General features: G+C 35.9%; 1 protein-coding gene across 1 annotated transcript; it reads right to left on the bottom strand.

The window, feature by feature from the left end:
- Positions 1-684: 684 nt before the first annotated feature.
- LOC144440336 (neuronal acetylcholine receptor subunit alpha-10-like) lies at positions 685-7718 on the bottom strand. Its single transcript, XM_078129694.1, has 6 exons — positions 7589-7718; positions 5809-5951; positions 4915-4959; positions 3541-3650; positions 2366-2898; positions 685-1973 (listed from the first exon to the last, which is right to left on the bottom strand). The coding sequence occupies exons 1-6, from the start codon at positions 7659-7661 to the stop codon at positions 1483-1485; spliced, it is 1395 nt and encodes a 464-aa protein (XP_077985820.1). The 5' UTR covers positions 7662-7718; the 3' UTR covers positions 685-1482.
- Positions 7719-14498: the final 6780 nt, after the last annotated feature.

Here is a 14498-nt window from a genome sequence, read left to right as displayed (position 1 = left end):
CTGAAAGTAGTTCTTACCCGGTGAACAAATAGCACGTACATGGCTCTAGTGCGACAGACAGACATACATACATACATACATACATACATACATACATACATACATACATACATACATACATGCATGCATGCATGCATGCATACATACATACATGCATGCATGCATGCATGCATGCATGCATGCATGCACGCACGCATGCTCGCGCGCACGCATGAACATACATACATACATACATACATACATACATACATACATACATACATACATACATGTATATTTTACAACTTGCATGCCATTAAATTGACACGTAGTCAGGCAGGCAGGCAGGCAGGCAGGCAGGCAGGCAGGCAGACAGACAGACAGACAGACACGTAGCCAAACAGGAATGCAGGCAGGCAGACATACAGACAGACAGACATACAGTGGATATGTAGATATTCAATTACACCACTACAGAATAGTATTCCATATTTATTGATATTTAATAAAGTCATGTTAGACAAGCCTATACCAAATCTGAGATATTACACACTAATAGCTATCTTTATTATAATATTCATACGTTATACTCATAATTGTATTACATGTACTGTAGATGTAGTAAGAATATCGATACTAGATTAATGATAATGTAAACATCACAATTAAATTGTGTCTTATATTGTAAGGACAATGTCGATTATTTTCAACGATTTATAATCATAGTATTAATGACACACACGAAATTACACTAATATTAGTTATTAATTAATTAATTGATTGATCAATTAATTTATTATATATCCCTTTAAAAATTGTCATTTTGAACTTTGAACTATGACGTAAATATCGGTTTCGCACAATATGTTTCTACAGAGAGACTAAAGAAAGTTATCAATGACATACGGTTACTTATTGTCACAGACTGTCTTCTCTGTGTTGATGTAAAACATGGGAACTTTGTTGACTGTGATACTTGTGTGACGATTTGTACATACAGGCAAATAACGCTTTTCAAAATTTTATTTCAAAGCAATTAGCGTCATGAATAAGTATTCTTGTGGACATGAAAAAATATGAAAGATTTTACTGTTGTTTAGGCACTGGGGGCGCTGTTTAGATGCTGAATCCGGATTGGTTGTAAGTTGACAATTATTTTATTCCCAGTGTTTGACACGTACCGTAAACTATGGAAATCTCAAACCAAATAAAATAGTTCTTTGCTTTCAATAGCAAATTTTTTAGAAACTCTAGACTCTATCAAATATTCATTTTTAAAATTCATTTCATGTTTTGCTGCTCGCACTCATTTTACATTTTCTGAATCTTATTGTATCCAGTCTTGGGCGCCCTCACAAGGTGATTCTTTTCAAAATTGCTACAAAGGGGTAACCAGAATAAAATAGCGTACTGTATTTGTGATTGTTCAAACTTGCTTCGAAATCGAGATAACTATATCGTGTTAATTAATTATGTTAAAACATGTCTCATTCACATGCATAATTAATGACTTTTAAAGAACAGGTAAGACAGGATTCCAGTAGACAAGCAGAAAAAAATAACGGCATAGCCAAGTAAAAACACCCTGTCGATCACTTTGGCAGCGGCTTGCCACTCGTGCACCCGGTCTTCGTGTATAGTTGAGTCATTTACCAACGCCAACGCCTTATGTACGCACGATTTAGTCGCGTGATCAGAATTTCCATTACTCTCTGTAGCATTAACATTAGCAGTCGAACCTTGACATGTACACTTGTCGTCGTCTTTCTTGTAAATGTTAAAAGTGTCAATTTGTCCATCGGCAGCTGATTGGTTCAGATATTTGCGCGTCCCAACAGACATAAAAACAAAAGAAGCCAAGTATTTGAACACCAGGAGACGCATCCATCTTGGCACTGGAGGACACCCATGAGGTTGGAAATGCATGTTGACTGTAAAGGCAGTCAGGATAGAGGATACCGCCACCAAACCTATCGTTGTTATCAGGTATGATTCTACAAAGAAATGAAGAAGTATAATCCTTTTAGATACAGGTCCATTCGGAAACACATCGGATGTAGAATTGCAAAATAGTAAAGGCTCAAGCTAGGATACGATGATGACGTGGGGAATGTTCACAGCAAGAACAATGAATATAGATCTCATCTTTTTAAACTTACCTTCTCTTAGATTTGTAATTTTGCTTTTATGCAGGTTTTGATTGTTTTGTATTTTAAGTGGCTCTGATCACTGTCTCTTTGGTTTTAGTCGCTATATAATTTTATTATTATTTGTATTATTATAAAACTCATTTTTTTTCGATCAGATTTTTTTTTAATTTGATTAAATTTGACATTCAACTATAACCTGTTATAACAGGCATTGTTTTAAAAAGAATTATACTTACGTAAGTATGGCGTCGATTCTGACGTAGGGGGCATGTAATCCGAGACCAGAGTCAGAAACACCATCAATGCCAGCATGCTAGTCACAAATAAGGTCATTCTCTCACCACAATCAGAAGGCAAATAAAATCCTACTAGAACGAGGATGAACAGCAACACCGCCGGAAGTACAAGGTTGAAAATGTAAAATAGTGATCGTCTGCGTATTTGGACAGTGTACGTCACATCAATGAACGGATCCGGACAACAGTGTATTTCCTCGTTGCGTTCAGCGAAGATACCAATCAGCTCCCATTCACCGTTTCTAATGTACATCTTCGTATCTCCGGCATCATGGGCTGCGACCATATCTATCGCCGTGTCATCATAACTCCACGATCCGAACTTTAATTCACAGGCTTGTTCATCGAAAGGAAAGTATGTTGCGTCTATGGCACATGTTGTTTCATAAATAATTGGTTGAGGGGCAGACACAATTCCGTCATGGAAAATCACTGCGTCAGTATCAAGATGTCTGTCGAATTCTCTAGATACGCTGAAGAAAAATGAAAACATTCATGAATGATTTGAAATTGAAAAGGTATCATGTGTGCATCCGTCCGTCCGTCCGTGCCTGTGCGTGCGTGCGTGTATGTATGTATGTATGTATGTATGTGTGTGTGTGTGTGTGTGTGTGTTTGTGTTTGTGTGTGTGTCATTCTCGAAAACCAAAGATGTTATTTCTTCCTCTTGAGCTTTATTTCTTCCTCGTCGACGGTGCCGTAAAAGAGGTTGTGGTTTACGACGATGGAGTCTGTATATGTATATTTATGTGTATGTTATTGTGTGCATGTGTATGAGTCTGTATATTTTCAGGTGAGTATGTGCAAGCATACTAGATTATAGTATGTGAATGTCATTCATAAGTCTTACATAAGTCTTATGTATATATTTGTGTGTGTATCATTATGTATGTATGTATGTATGTATGTATGTATGTATGTATGTACATGTATGTATGTATGATGTATGTATGTATGTATGTATGTATGTATATATGTATGTATCTGTGTATCTGTGTATCTATGTATGTACCAGGCACGAAGTGTATAAAATAGTCAAACAAATTGAGTGTGTATTATGTTCTACGCTTTAATAGTTGTCATGGGCAATATACCTTCATAGCATTGCTACTCACCTGCCATATAAGGTAATATCAGGTTGCCACAATTCTTTGACAGGAATAATAACCGTGTCAAGACCTCCATAATCAGATGGATCCCACACCATGAATTCGTCAGTCCATCCCTACAAGGTATCACAGAGATAATGAGTTTTAGAAAACGATATAAACAGTACTCAATGCATGTATGTATGTATGTATGTATGTATGTATGTATGTATGTATGTATGTATGTATGCATATTTGAATCATTCAAAGGACATGGGCCAATTGGAGACACCATATTTATTCAAATTGCAGTGCTTGCATTAAACTCATTGTACGTCATATTTATATCATTTTATAAAACAGCATGACATATCTCTAAAGTAATAATTAGTTTAAGCAAGTGTTTTTTTTTTGCGATCCTGATGTCAGTGGTACTGTTTCAATGCATCAAAAAAGTACCTCATGCAATAATATGTTTTTGTACAAAAAATATCCCCGCCCCCGTAGACAAATTATAAAATGTAATGGCTGCTTGCCACTGATAATCCATCGACATGACAATGCACCTTTACTATACATCACATATCCAAGATGCCGCCGTTTTTCAACAGATATAATTGTACAGACTCAACCCTGCATATTAATCTACTTTCAATACACACTGTACCTCGGAACAAAACCTATTAAAAATAATTCCAATGGGACGATAAACATGAATGACATTTCTTAACTCTAAGTGTCTAGTGATAAATTAAATAATTTCATCAAAACACACACACACACACTCTCTCTCTCTCTCTCTCTCTCTCTCTCTCTCTCTCTCTCTCTCTCTCTCTCTCTCTCTCTCTCTCTCTCTTCCTCCCTCCCTCCCTCCCTCCCACCCTACCCCCTCCCCCGCTCTCTCTACAATTCGGGAAATTTAGTGCAGCCAATTATAAATGTCATGTGCCCTTTTTGTATTTGTAGATCTATCAAGGGACATGAGTTTTGACTACAATAATTACTTCGTTAATAATGTAAATCGCAAAGGGCATGTGAAACCATTTTCTGAACTTTGAGGTTCTTGCTCATGTGGTGTTTATGCTTTGATAAGTTACTAACGCTAAGTACATTACATATGGCCTTGTATGAATCTTGCTTACCACGAGTAAGTAAACGCATTCGTGTTTTTTTCCCGCGGGTTGTATTGCTTTATCACAGTAAACAATTCCTCTGACTTTCGTTGTCATGGGAATAGTAGCCAAAGATTCGATACAATGGGGTCTTTAAGGAATGTGAATATTACGTTCTTTGTGAATATTTGCTGGACATATTTGTTTGTCTAAAACAATTAAATTAGTTTTTATTTTCCATGTTTTTATTTTCCATGCATTTCTATTCGGTTCTGCTTTTTAAACTCACCAATCGGAGCCACACCTTCATTGTCAGGATCTGGTTGCGTTCATCCTAAAAAAATATCATATCGAAAATAATGCTTAATACAGTAAATGTTTATTCTATATTATTAAAATATGAATTTCCACAAATGCAGTCAGTCTTTATAAAGGAAATTAGTTCAAATGCCAAAAAATCTTGGGTCAAAAGTTTGGAAGAAATTAACCCGTTTTTAATAAAAAAATATCATTGTGTGTTACAACATCATGCAACAAAAAAGCTGCCACTTCATACATCAGTCTTATTGACAACTAATAAAACTGTCCTCGCCTCAAAATTAGTCTTCGACTATAATCTTGATTTATTTAATGAATGTCACATTATTCTTTATTAACAACAACAGTTGACATGAAAGTGAAATATGTCACAAAATATTACTCATGAAATATGAATTGTGATATCCCTGTTGGTAGTCAAAATATGACCTGAAGCCTTCTCTCAACCGTCATGGGAATAAGTGTTGTAAACGTGTGTATAATTGCTAAGCAACGAAACCCAGAATTGATATTCAGAATGTGTTAGCGAAAACCGTCCCATAAAATTACGTTTATGAGCATATTTACTATTATGTAGATAATCGTGTGCATGTATACAATCCCACTTGTGTTATTAAAGTTGTAACATGCTATTTATTCAGTTTTTTAATATTTATTGAAAGAGCTCTACTGTGTTTTCCTACCTGAAAAACAGTGTGAAACAAATTCAACGCTATGTTTGCAACTCAATAATTAGAAGAAAGCGAACGACGTATTATGTATGCAATTTTGTTATTGTACGTACAGGAAGTGATTTGTATTAAAACCAGGTAGACATTTATTTTCGCTCTCATTACGACTTTATACCATTTTATGTTAAACTCACCACGTCAAGTATTTGTATTGGCCATACTCTGTGTGTCACATTCGTAATCGTGGTACTGTTTCTCACAGGCCGTGTGTACTTTGGGTAACCCTTAAGAAGGCTACCAACAAGACTGGCGGCTGAGTCAAAGCCTTCAGTCGAGTCTAGAGGGAAATTGATAAAAATAGACAAACATTACACGTTAATTTATTTCATGTCATGGGAACGTATTCAGTAAAATTGACATTATGAATTGGATATGATTCGTTGTTGTCTTGGAAAAAATTATTAAAATTTTCTTAATGCGCAAACTATAGATCAGGAGGTTGTCAGACTTTTCATGATAAAGAAAAGGTTTAAGAATTACTGAGACAATTGTAAACGTAAGAAGGAAAAGGATTCCCAGTTCGGACAGAGAATGAAAGAATACTTTAATTATTAGATGTGTTCTTAATATCCGCAATAATGCACTAATACTTAATTGGACAAATTAAGTCTGAAAATTATCGAAAAAAATAATAATTGCATCTGTTGTCCCAAGTGGATATAATTACATATCTTATTCGTATCGACACTGCAATTGAGAGGAATGATTGTTATCACCACTGCTTATTAGCCGACATTGCGATTGCAACTGTCATCACAATTGCCTGGCCGACACAGTAGTTCCGATGGTCGGCTGTTATCACCTCTGCCTAGCCAATGCTACAGTTTTAAGCGTTGGCTTTTATTACAACTGCCAAGAGAACGCTGAAGTGCCCTGAAAAACTCGACCGGAAGTAGTGACGGGTGACTTTCTACAGCAACGCTGTGTAAGTGGATTGCACTGCCCAGCCTCTCATCATCACTACTAATTCTGTAGTTCCAAGGGTTGGCTGTCGTTTCCACTGTCTAGCTAGCCGACGAAATAGTGTCGGAAACTGGCCGTCATTACGTTATTATCTTGTCTGTTGCGGTCGTAGATTAAGGGTCTTAGATTAATTAGCAAAAATGTCGATGACATATTTAATTAGTATACGCAAACTAAAATGTTATGGAATGTCATCATCTGTGCATGCATGCAAATGTGTTGCAGACTCATTGCATTATCAAATTAATTTTTAATTTTAGAAAAATGATAAAAAATGTATGACCAATTTGCTAATATATCTACATTATTAATTTTCTTCGTGCCTACATTACACCTTTAGTGCATCTCTGATGTACACATTACATTCAATGTCATAACATTACAAGTCCTTGTTTAAAGGGCATTAAACACTGACGGTGTCGGAATAGCACTAAAGAACGGAGATATTTATGTTTATAACCATTCTGTGTGCGGATACTAGTGGAATGTTGCAAGACGCTCTGAATTGTGTGTATGTAAATGTGAGTATGCAATAATTCTGTATATTGTCATGTCAAACATCGTATTGTTACAGTAGTAGCCTGGGGATGGGGATATGGTCATTTAAGATCACACTGCCGAAAACAATAACAACAACAACAACAACAACAACAATGGGATAACGAGGCGCTCTGAATTCAAGTGTACGTTTGAGCATGCATCCGTGACTCGCACACGTTTGCCGTCGTGGGTATTACGAGACACACTTTTTTTTTACAAGACGAAGGATAAGAAGTCAGCTATTTATACATCGTCCAGGCACGAAGTCAAAAGAAGAAGCGTTTCAAATTTGAAATGTTGTTTTTAAAAGAAAAGAAAGGAGAACCTGTAATCAGATGAAATGACTACACTGACCAGGCTTTTGGCCGAAAAATTAAAAAAGCCTGCAAGATGAAACAATTGTGTACTTACCTAGCTGTGTACATAGGAATGTGCAAGCTAAGCATATAACCTGACATATTGCTGTGCCATGACCAAACGACATTTTCCGCGGCAGAACGAATGTGAATTACTTCGTTACCTTGTTAAGCTCCATCCGACTGATTCACTCTGAATTGTTCGAATTGCGCGTGAAGAGAGATCGTGATGTCATATAATTAATATTCATTATTCTGAGACTGCGCAAACGTGGTATACGTAACATTCCCTCATAAAGTATGGTGTGCCAGAACTTTGCAATGGCAAATGGATCATGACAGTATCAAGATGTGCATCACTGATCGCGTATATCAGCTAATAATCCATCGAGTGCAGTTCTACCACAGATTGCAAATGTGATATGTCCACAAGCTGTCTTCGTATTCGATGAAAATCTTAGCCTAAGGTATGTTGGCAGTAAAGCAGCAACACATCTCGACTTCCCACTTTCTATTTACCGTAAAGCTTGAACACACTAGCGTGAATTTTAAACGTATGACTCAAACATGGGCCGTTTGTGTGAACATGCAACGTATGTATGGAGAAATAATAAGCCAAATAGCGCAAAAACAAACTAAGCACGGGTGGAACATTCTAAATTCTGGGTGCAAAGTATCGTCCATAAAATCTGTCGTTGGTAATAGGCCTGTGTCGACTTCAAACTTCTTCATTGCAGAATATAATACCGTCCTGTTGACCGTCCTGGCGTAACTTGAATCTTAAGGTGGTTGGATTGGTATGCAAATAGGTTCCGAAGTTGAAGGTTTGTTCGTCACCACACATATTCAATGTCATGGTAGGGACAGAAATTAACGATATTCATATATTATGGCGCGCTTAATTTTGAAAACATTTTTCGACATTGATAAAAAATCATTGTATGTAAAATTGACGGTTCACTATGCCTCATGTATATAATACTGCATGTGAAGACGCCTTTGCGTTTGCGGGACACAGACAGTCAGACAGACATCCAGACAGACAGACAGACAGCGACAAAAAGAGACAGAGTGTCTGTGCGTGTGTCTGTGTATAAGTGTGTGTTAATTATTTATGTCGAAGCTACATTGTGGCCATAATGTCACTAAACAATGCAGTAACAAATGGCGCGTAAAATTCATTAAAGTCGATTGGGATACCATATTGCTGCCCCACTGTAATGACATGTACGACGACCACAAAGTATGTCTATGTCTCTCGTCTTGTTTTTATATATGCGGCTGTCTTATCACACACAACTCTGTTGGAGTTTCTGTGGCTTTCCAATGTCTCGATAAAACAGATCTTAAAAGAAGGTATGCCTGGGACATTCATAGATCTCCTTACCCAAAAATTCCAGAAATAAATAAAGACACTTGCACGTGGGATTTGATACCTACGAACACGAGAGCAAGAGTATTTGGCAGTGGCACCTTGAAAGTATAATTGAGAAAGACATGCATAATAAAAACAAACTTTTACTTGTAACTTTAAAACTTAAAATTAAGTTTCTTTACTGGATGAGCGATGCATATGTTTGAAATGATATTGACTATAAAGCTTAAACCCTCGCCAAGTTGTTAAAGAAATACCACTCAGACAATGTAACTTTCTAACTAATGACTATGATTTAATGAAACGTCACTGTATAGATGAATTTGTCCATCGAATATAAAGCAGTCAATAACTGTGATTGATGTATGGTATTGTATGTCAGATAGAATTCTTGTCAATGTCTCGCCTAATCCTGCCATTATTTAAGAAAATAATTTGATATATAAGACTAAATTACTTTGTCAGGCTGTGTGCAACGTTTCTTGTCATTATGTGTAGTCAATAAAATGCAATATTTCTAATGAAGTAAACCATAAATGATGGAAATTGTGTGATTGACAGAAATTATAAACAGTGGCGGAGACTTAATTACATATACATCATTATTGATTGCAGCTTTATTACATAGGAACAAAAGCATATTCAGATGGTTACATGTCGGTAGTTATTTGAGAGTTGAACAATAAGTCGGCACATGACTTTTGTTAGTCTTCTTTGATCTTTCCAATTTCGTTGCTTTATATTAATCCTGTCAGACATAGACATACAGGGGCTTAAAGGCAGACAGACGAACAGAGAGACAGACGGACGGACAGGCACACACTCCACAATTTAAAGAGTAGTTCAACTGCAAATATTACGTAGAAATACTTGCAAAATTCGCCAAAGTCATAAGGTCGAAATTTGAGCAGTCGCTTTTACATATCTTGTTTGCACCCCCACTTCTTTATTGTTATGTATGTTGCTGTGCAATTGTCACTTGTCATTACAATTATTTGTTTCTCAGGCCTAAAACAAAATTATGTGGTTCCGATTACACTCAGTTTTAGAGTAGTTGGGGTAGGTAGATTTAAAAAACAAAACTGAATGTCTACTAGTAGAGGTAGTTATGTTTTCTATTGTTTTCCATATGTTCTCTGTACGTGTTATTGGTTTCTTCCCATCAGATATACAGCCATTACATATTGGAAGAACACTTTTATATAAGTTGATGTCAGTTTCCACATACACTATCTCTCGCGAGACTTCACAATTTTGTGATTTTATTATTTTTTTCTCGAATATGTAAATACAAGTGTAGGGTCGGCAGTGAAAAAATAGGTGGGGTCGGGTAACCGGAACCAAATATTTTTTTTCTTTAGGCCTCATTTGCGTTTTGTGTATTGTGGCATCTGACTTTTAATTGTTTCTCTTACTCCTCTCGAAAGGGGTCGAAGAGTAAATAAAAATATTAGATAAAAACTATTAAAACACCCCATCAGCAAGAAAGTGCTTTTGTACTACGCACACAATTGGTCAGATAGGCAGATAGACAGACAGATAGACAGACATACAGACCGACAGACCAATGGTTTGCCATTTGCTACATTTTAGGTATGGAGGAAGAATGATTTTGAGGAAAGCTTTAAGTGAGAGTATTTGTTGAAGTCGATAACATTAAATCAAAACGGACGGACAGACGGACAGACAGACAGACATACAGACAGACAGACAGACAAACAGACAGGAAGACAGGCAGGCAGGCAAGCAAGGAGACAGACAGACATTGCCCTTCTGGTAATTCACGTTAATTCATATTCTTAATTGCGTCGTGCGCATACATGTTGGTATATGAATAATACATTGTGTACATTATACTAATCCATGATACAACTCCATTGCCTATCAATTCAGCAGTATAATGATAAACCAATACGTTTCCAAATCCACACTGCGCATGTACACTTATGTAATAATTAGCGCAATTCTAAACACCTTTTCCTCCTCTCAATATGATTAAGTTCATCATCTCTAGGTCATCCATGTGATGCCACATTAACGCTGCATTGGAGTTAATATATCGTCGCACCTCTTTGAAGCACAGCAACGTTCTCCTGTAGTTGATTGGTATCGCAGTAACCACTAAACGTGTCTTGTAGATATGACGAACGCATACAAAATGAAGATCATCGTTATCTGTGTTCTGTCTACACTTGGTGAGTACACACAATGCTTTACATTGTTAATTGTTGAAACGATAATAATCAGTCACCAGCTTTCCACATCAGTAGTTCAGTTATTCCTTGAAACAACGTCAATAAATCATCATTGTTCATGCAACGCCTCGCTGACTATGAAGTGGTCATAGTAACGAATAGCCCGACATTAGAAAAATAACGCCAGTAATTTTCGTTTGTCCCTATGTCAACATTTGCAATGAACTCATTTAAAACAACTTGTAAATGTGGAGAAATGTGACCTTCATCAACACTCAAAGGCGATGGATTGAATTGACGAACCTCCATGCTATTTGAAAAGCCCCTTCTCAGCCATTGCTTTTTAGCAATTTTTTTTATGAGAAATACCTTCTCTGCTGCTTGTCAAATGTCGTGTACTCTTAATCAACATGTATAACAATTATCTCTATACTAAAAACAAAGCAGAAGATTGTTCATCGTACAGAAAATGAAAATTACACCTAGTTCAGTACGAGGCAAGTTCTTTTTATAGATGAATGAAACGAATTGATACAAGTGAAATGTGAGCTAAATAATCTAGCATACCCAATATGCTTAACATTCACCTTTGGCATACTCTTATTTACATAAGCAATCATAATTCTATCATATTTCTGTTATTATAGCAATATATCAATCCATCCAATTTCATTTTATAACTTCAAAAACGTAATGCATAATTCATTTATTAGATTGTTGAAACTGGTAGTTAAAGTACATCTCTTATGCTGTATAGCGGATTAAAAGACACTTTTCGGGCAAACAAACACAAAACACACACATATAAACGCGTGTCCACGCTAACATCTACACATATGTGCGCAAACACACACCGACTGGCGATGGCACACGTGCACACGTGCACGCACACACACACACACACACTGTGTATGTATGCTGCATGTAACTTTACATTAGGAAATGACATTTTGTTGAGGTAAACTTCAAGTGAAGCTATATCAGCTGCAACCAATGTACAGAATGTATATGTTATCATATTATACTACACATATTAACTTCAAACTGTTTAGAAGAAACTGTTGAGAGCGATTCTATGATACAAGTCTCCATAGTAATGGTTAATAATAACCTTATCGATCAAACCAAGTCTATATTGATAACTCAGATTTGGAATAAGCAAAATACAGAGTAATGGTTACCAAGACTACATGTAGATGCTGATTTTCGAAACATCTTTTTGCCACAGATGACATCATAATGTTATACCTAAATAAAATCTGAGAGGGGTGTATTATGTAGACATAATGCAACATGTTCTTACTAAAGTTAATAGAATGATATACAATTATTTGAATATGAAACCAGGTAAACATCGCAATGTGTAGATGTACAGACTCATGCCAAACATATTGGATAATCCCACTGTGATGTGAAGTCGATGAATATTTGCACAGATGCAATGTAGATAAATTTACAGACTGAGCCTCCTTAATGAAGTGAATGTGTAACAAGAATGTTACACTAACGAAGGACATGAATATGTTAGCTATCATTTATCTAGCGTTCCACATGTTACACATCATTAACAATACATAAATGACGTTAATGTAAAAGGTAGCGATTACTTGTGTTGTGGGATACCCAGGCTCAGAACCTAACTATTGCAGTGTAAAGCGTTCATCCTGTTGAAGACTGGTGTTACTATAATTGTCACTTCACCATAGCCACAATCAAGTGCCACAGTAGTAACAATATTCGTCCATATTCAGAAATTGCTAAGAAAACATCCAATAGTGTTAGGGTTATGACTGCTTCAGACAAGTACACTCACTTGTCTACTATTTTGAAGCCATTGACGTTTGATATCTAAAAGATATGCTAGAATGTAAACACAAAATCAAGAATGATATGCTATTGTCTATTACCAGTCAAACAATTCAATCAAACTTTCATTGCAATAATTACACAATAAGTACTACCTCGTATGTCTACAGACAAGTTGCACACTTGCGGCAATTGGTTTTTAGCCTCCAAGCTTTGAGCATCTCTCTCACCGGGTTCTGACTTAGAGTGATGCTGTGAGGCCAAACTCAGGGCTATCACCAAATAAAGTCCATGTTCCAGTTTCACTCCATACATCGTCTCCTTGTGCAGTCTATCGTCCACACTATATATAGACATATGATTATTTACACATGACAACAGAAAGAACACCCAAAAAAGTATAAAACGTAGCATGTGCCCTTTTAGCAAACTATTCAGCGGCCATATTGGATTCTAAAATGGCTGACTTTGATAAAATTTATCTGTATTTAAAAATTTTTAACATGACCCTGATTAGTTTCTTGATATTAACTCTCAGTTTTTCTGAACCAAATTATAGCACATATTAAATATTTTTCATTCCGAAGAGCATACTAAGTTAATTGTGGTAGAATCTACAGACAGAAAATGACAAATTTCCTTGTGGATACATAATAACGGTGCTCACCGTGAGCATAAAAATGACTGAATGCAGTTTGCAAATGTACAAATCACGAGGGACTAAGACATTAAAATAATTATATATTACTATTCAGGGAACACTTGACTTTTTAATGATGATAAAGGATTGCAATATACATCTAACTTCTCTCTATAAATTATTGAGAAACATAATAGGTAGCTAGTTCACTGCTGTATATATAGCATACATAAAACGTGATAATCAAATAACCATGTAAAAAGTCAGAAGTCAGGAATAGATATAAGAAGTGTAAAGATGATAAGATGACTTGCAACTGACAAATTTAAAAGCAGGAGTTTTGTGAACTCATGTGAACCAAACGATAAGATAAGAACTTACGTTGATAGCAAGGGTTATCATGTATGTTTCAGTGATTATGTCCATCGATACAGGTTCACCGACACTTTCCTATACAATGTCAAATTTAATGTCAAATACACCGACAAAAATGATAAAACAAATATAGTGACATATGTACATATGCCACAAAATAATAATGTAATTTTATGATACAATGCTGCCTTTGAAAACATGAAGGGAAATCTTTTTAAAACACCCTTCATCACATACTACATAGAGACACCATTCAAGTGTCTACGATATGATTAGGTGCATGCATTCTGTAAAGACATGTATTTTTGGCCATAGTCCTGACCTTTAGGCCCAGTTATCAAAATTGAGCCATTTCTTGCATATCACAGAAACCTTCTTGTATTTTTTGCTATTTCATATATATCATGTTTGCAGTTAATACAGAAAAAGAGTAATCTAAGCATTATTTTTAGTGATCATATCATTATATACTGAATAGCGGCCATATTTATCATAAACAACCAAAATATACTGCATAAATAACAAAAAATAATACATTGAATCCATATTGAATTGTCTGTCCCATTATTAGGTG

Source organism: Glandiceps talaboti, chromosome 9, assembly GCF_964340395.1.
Source record: "Glandiceps talaboti chromosome 9, keGlaTala1.1, whole genome shotgun sequence".
Classification (NCBI taxonomy): domain Eukaryota; kingdom Metazoa; phylum Hemichordata; class Enteropneusta; family Spengelidae; genus Glandiceps; species Glandiceps talaboti.
Note: the sequence above shows the minus strand (reverse complement) of the source record. Positions and strands in the feature narration are given on the sequence as shown.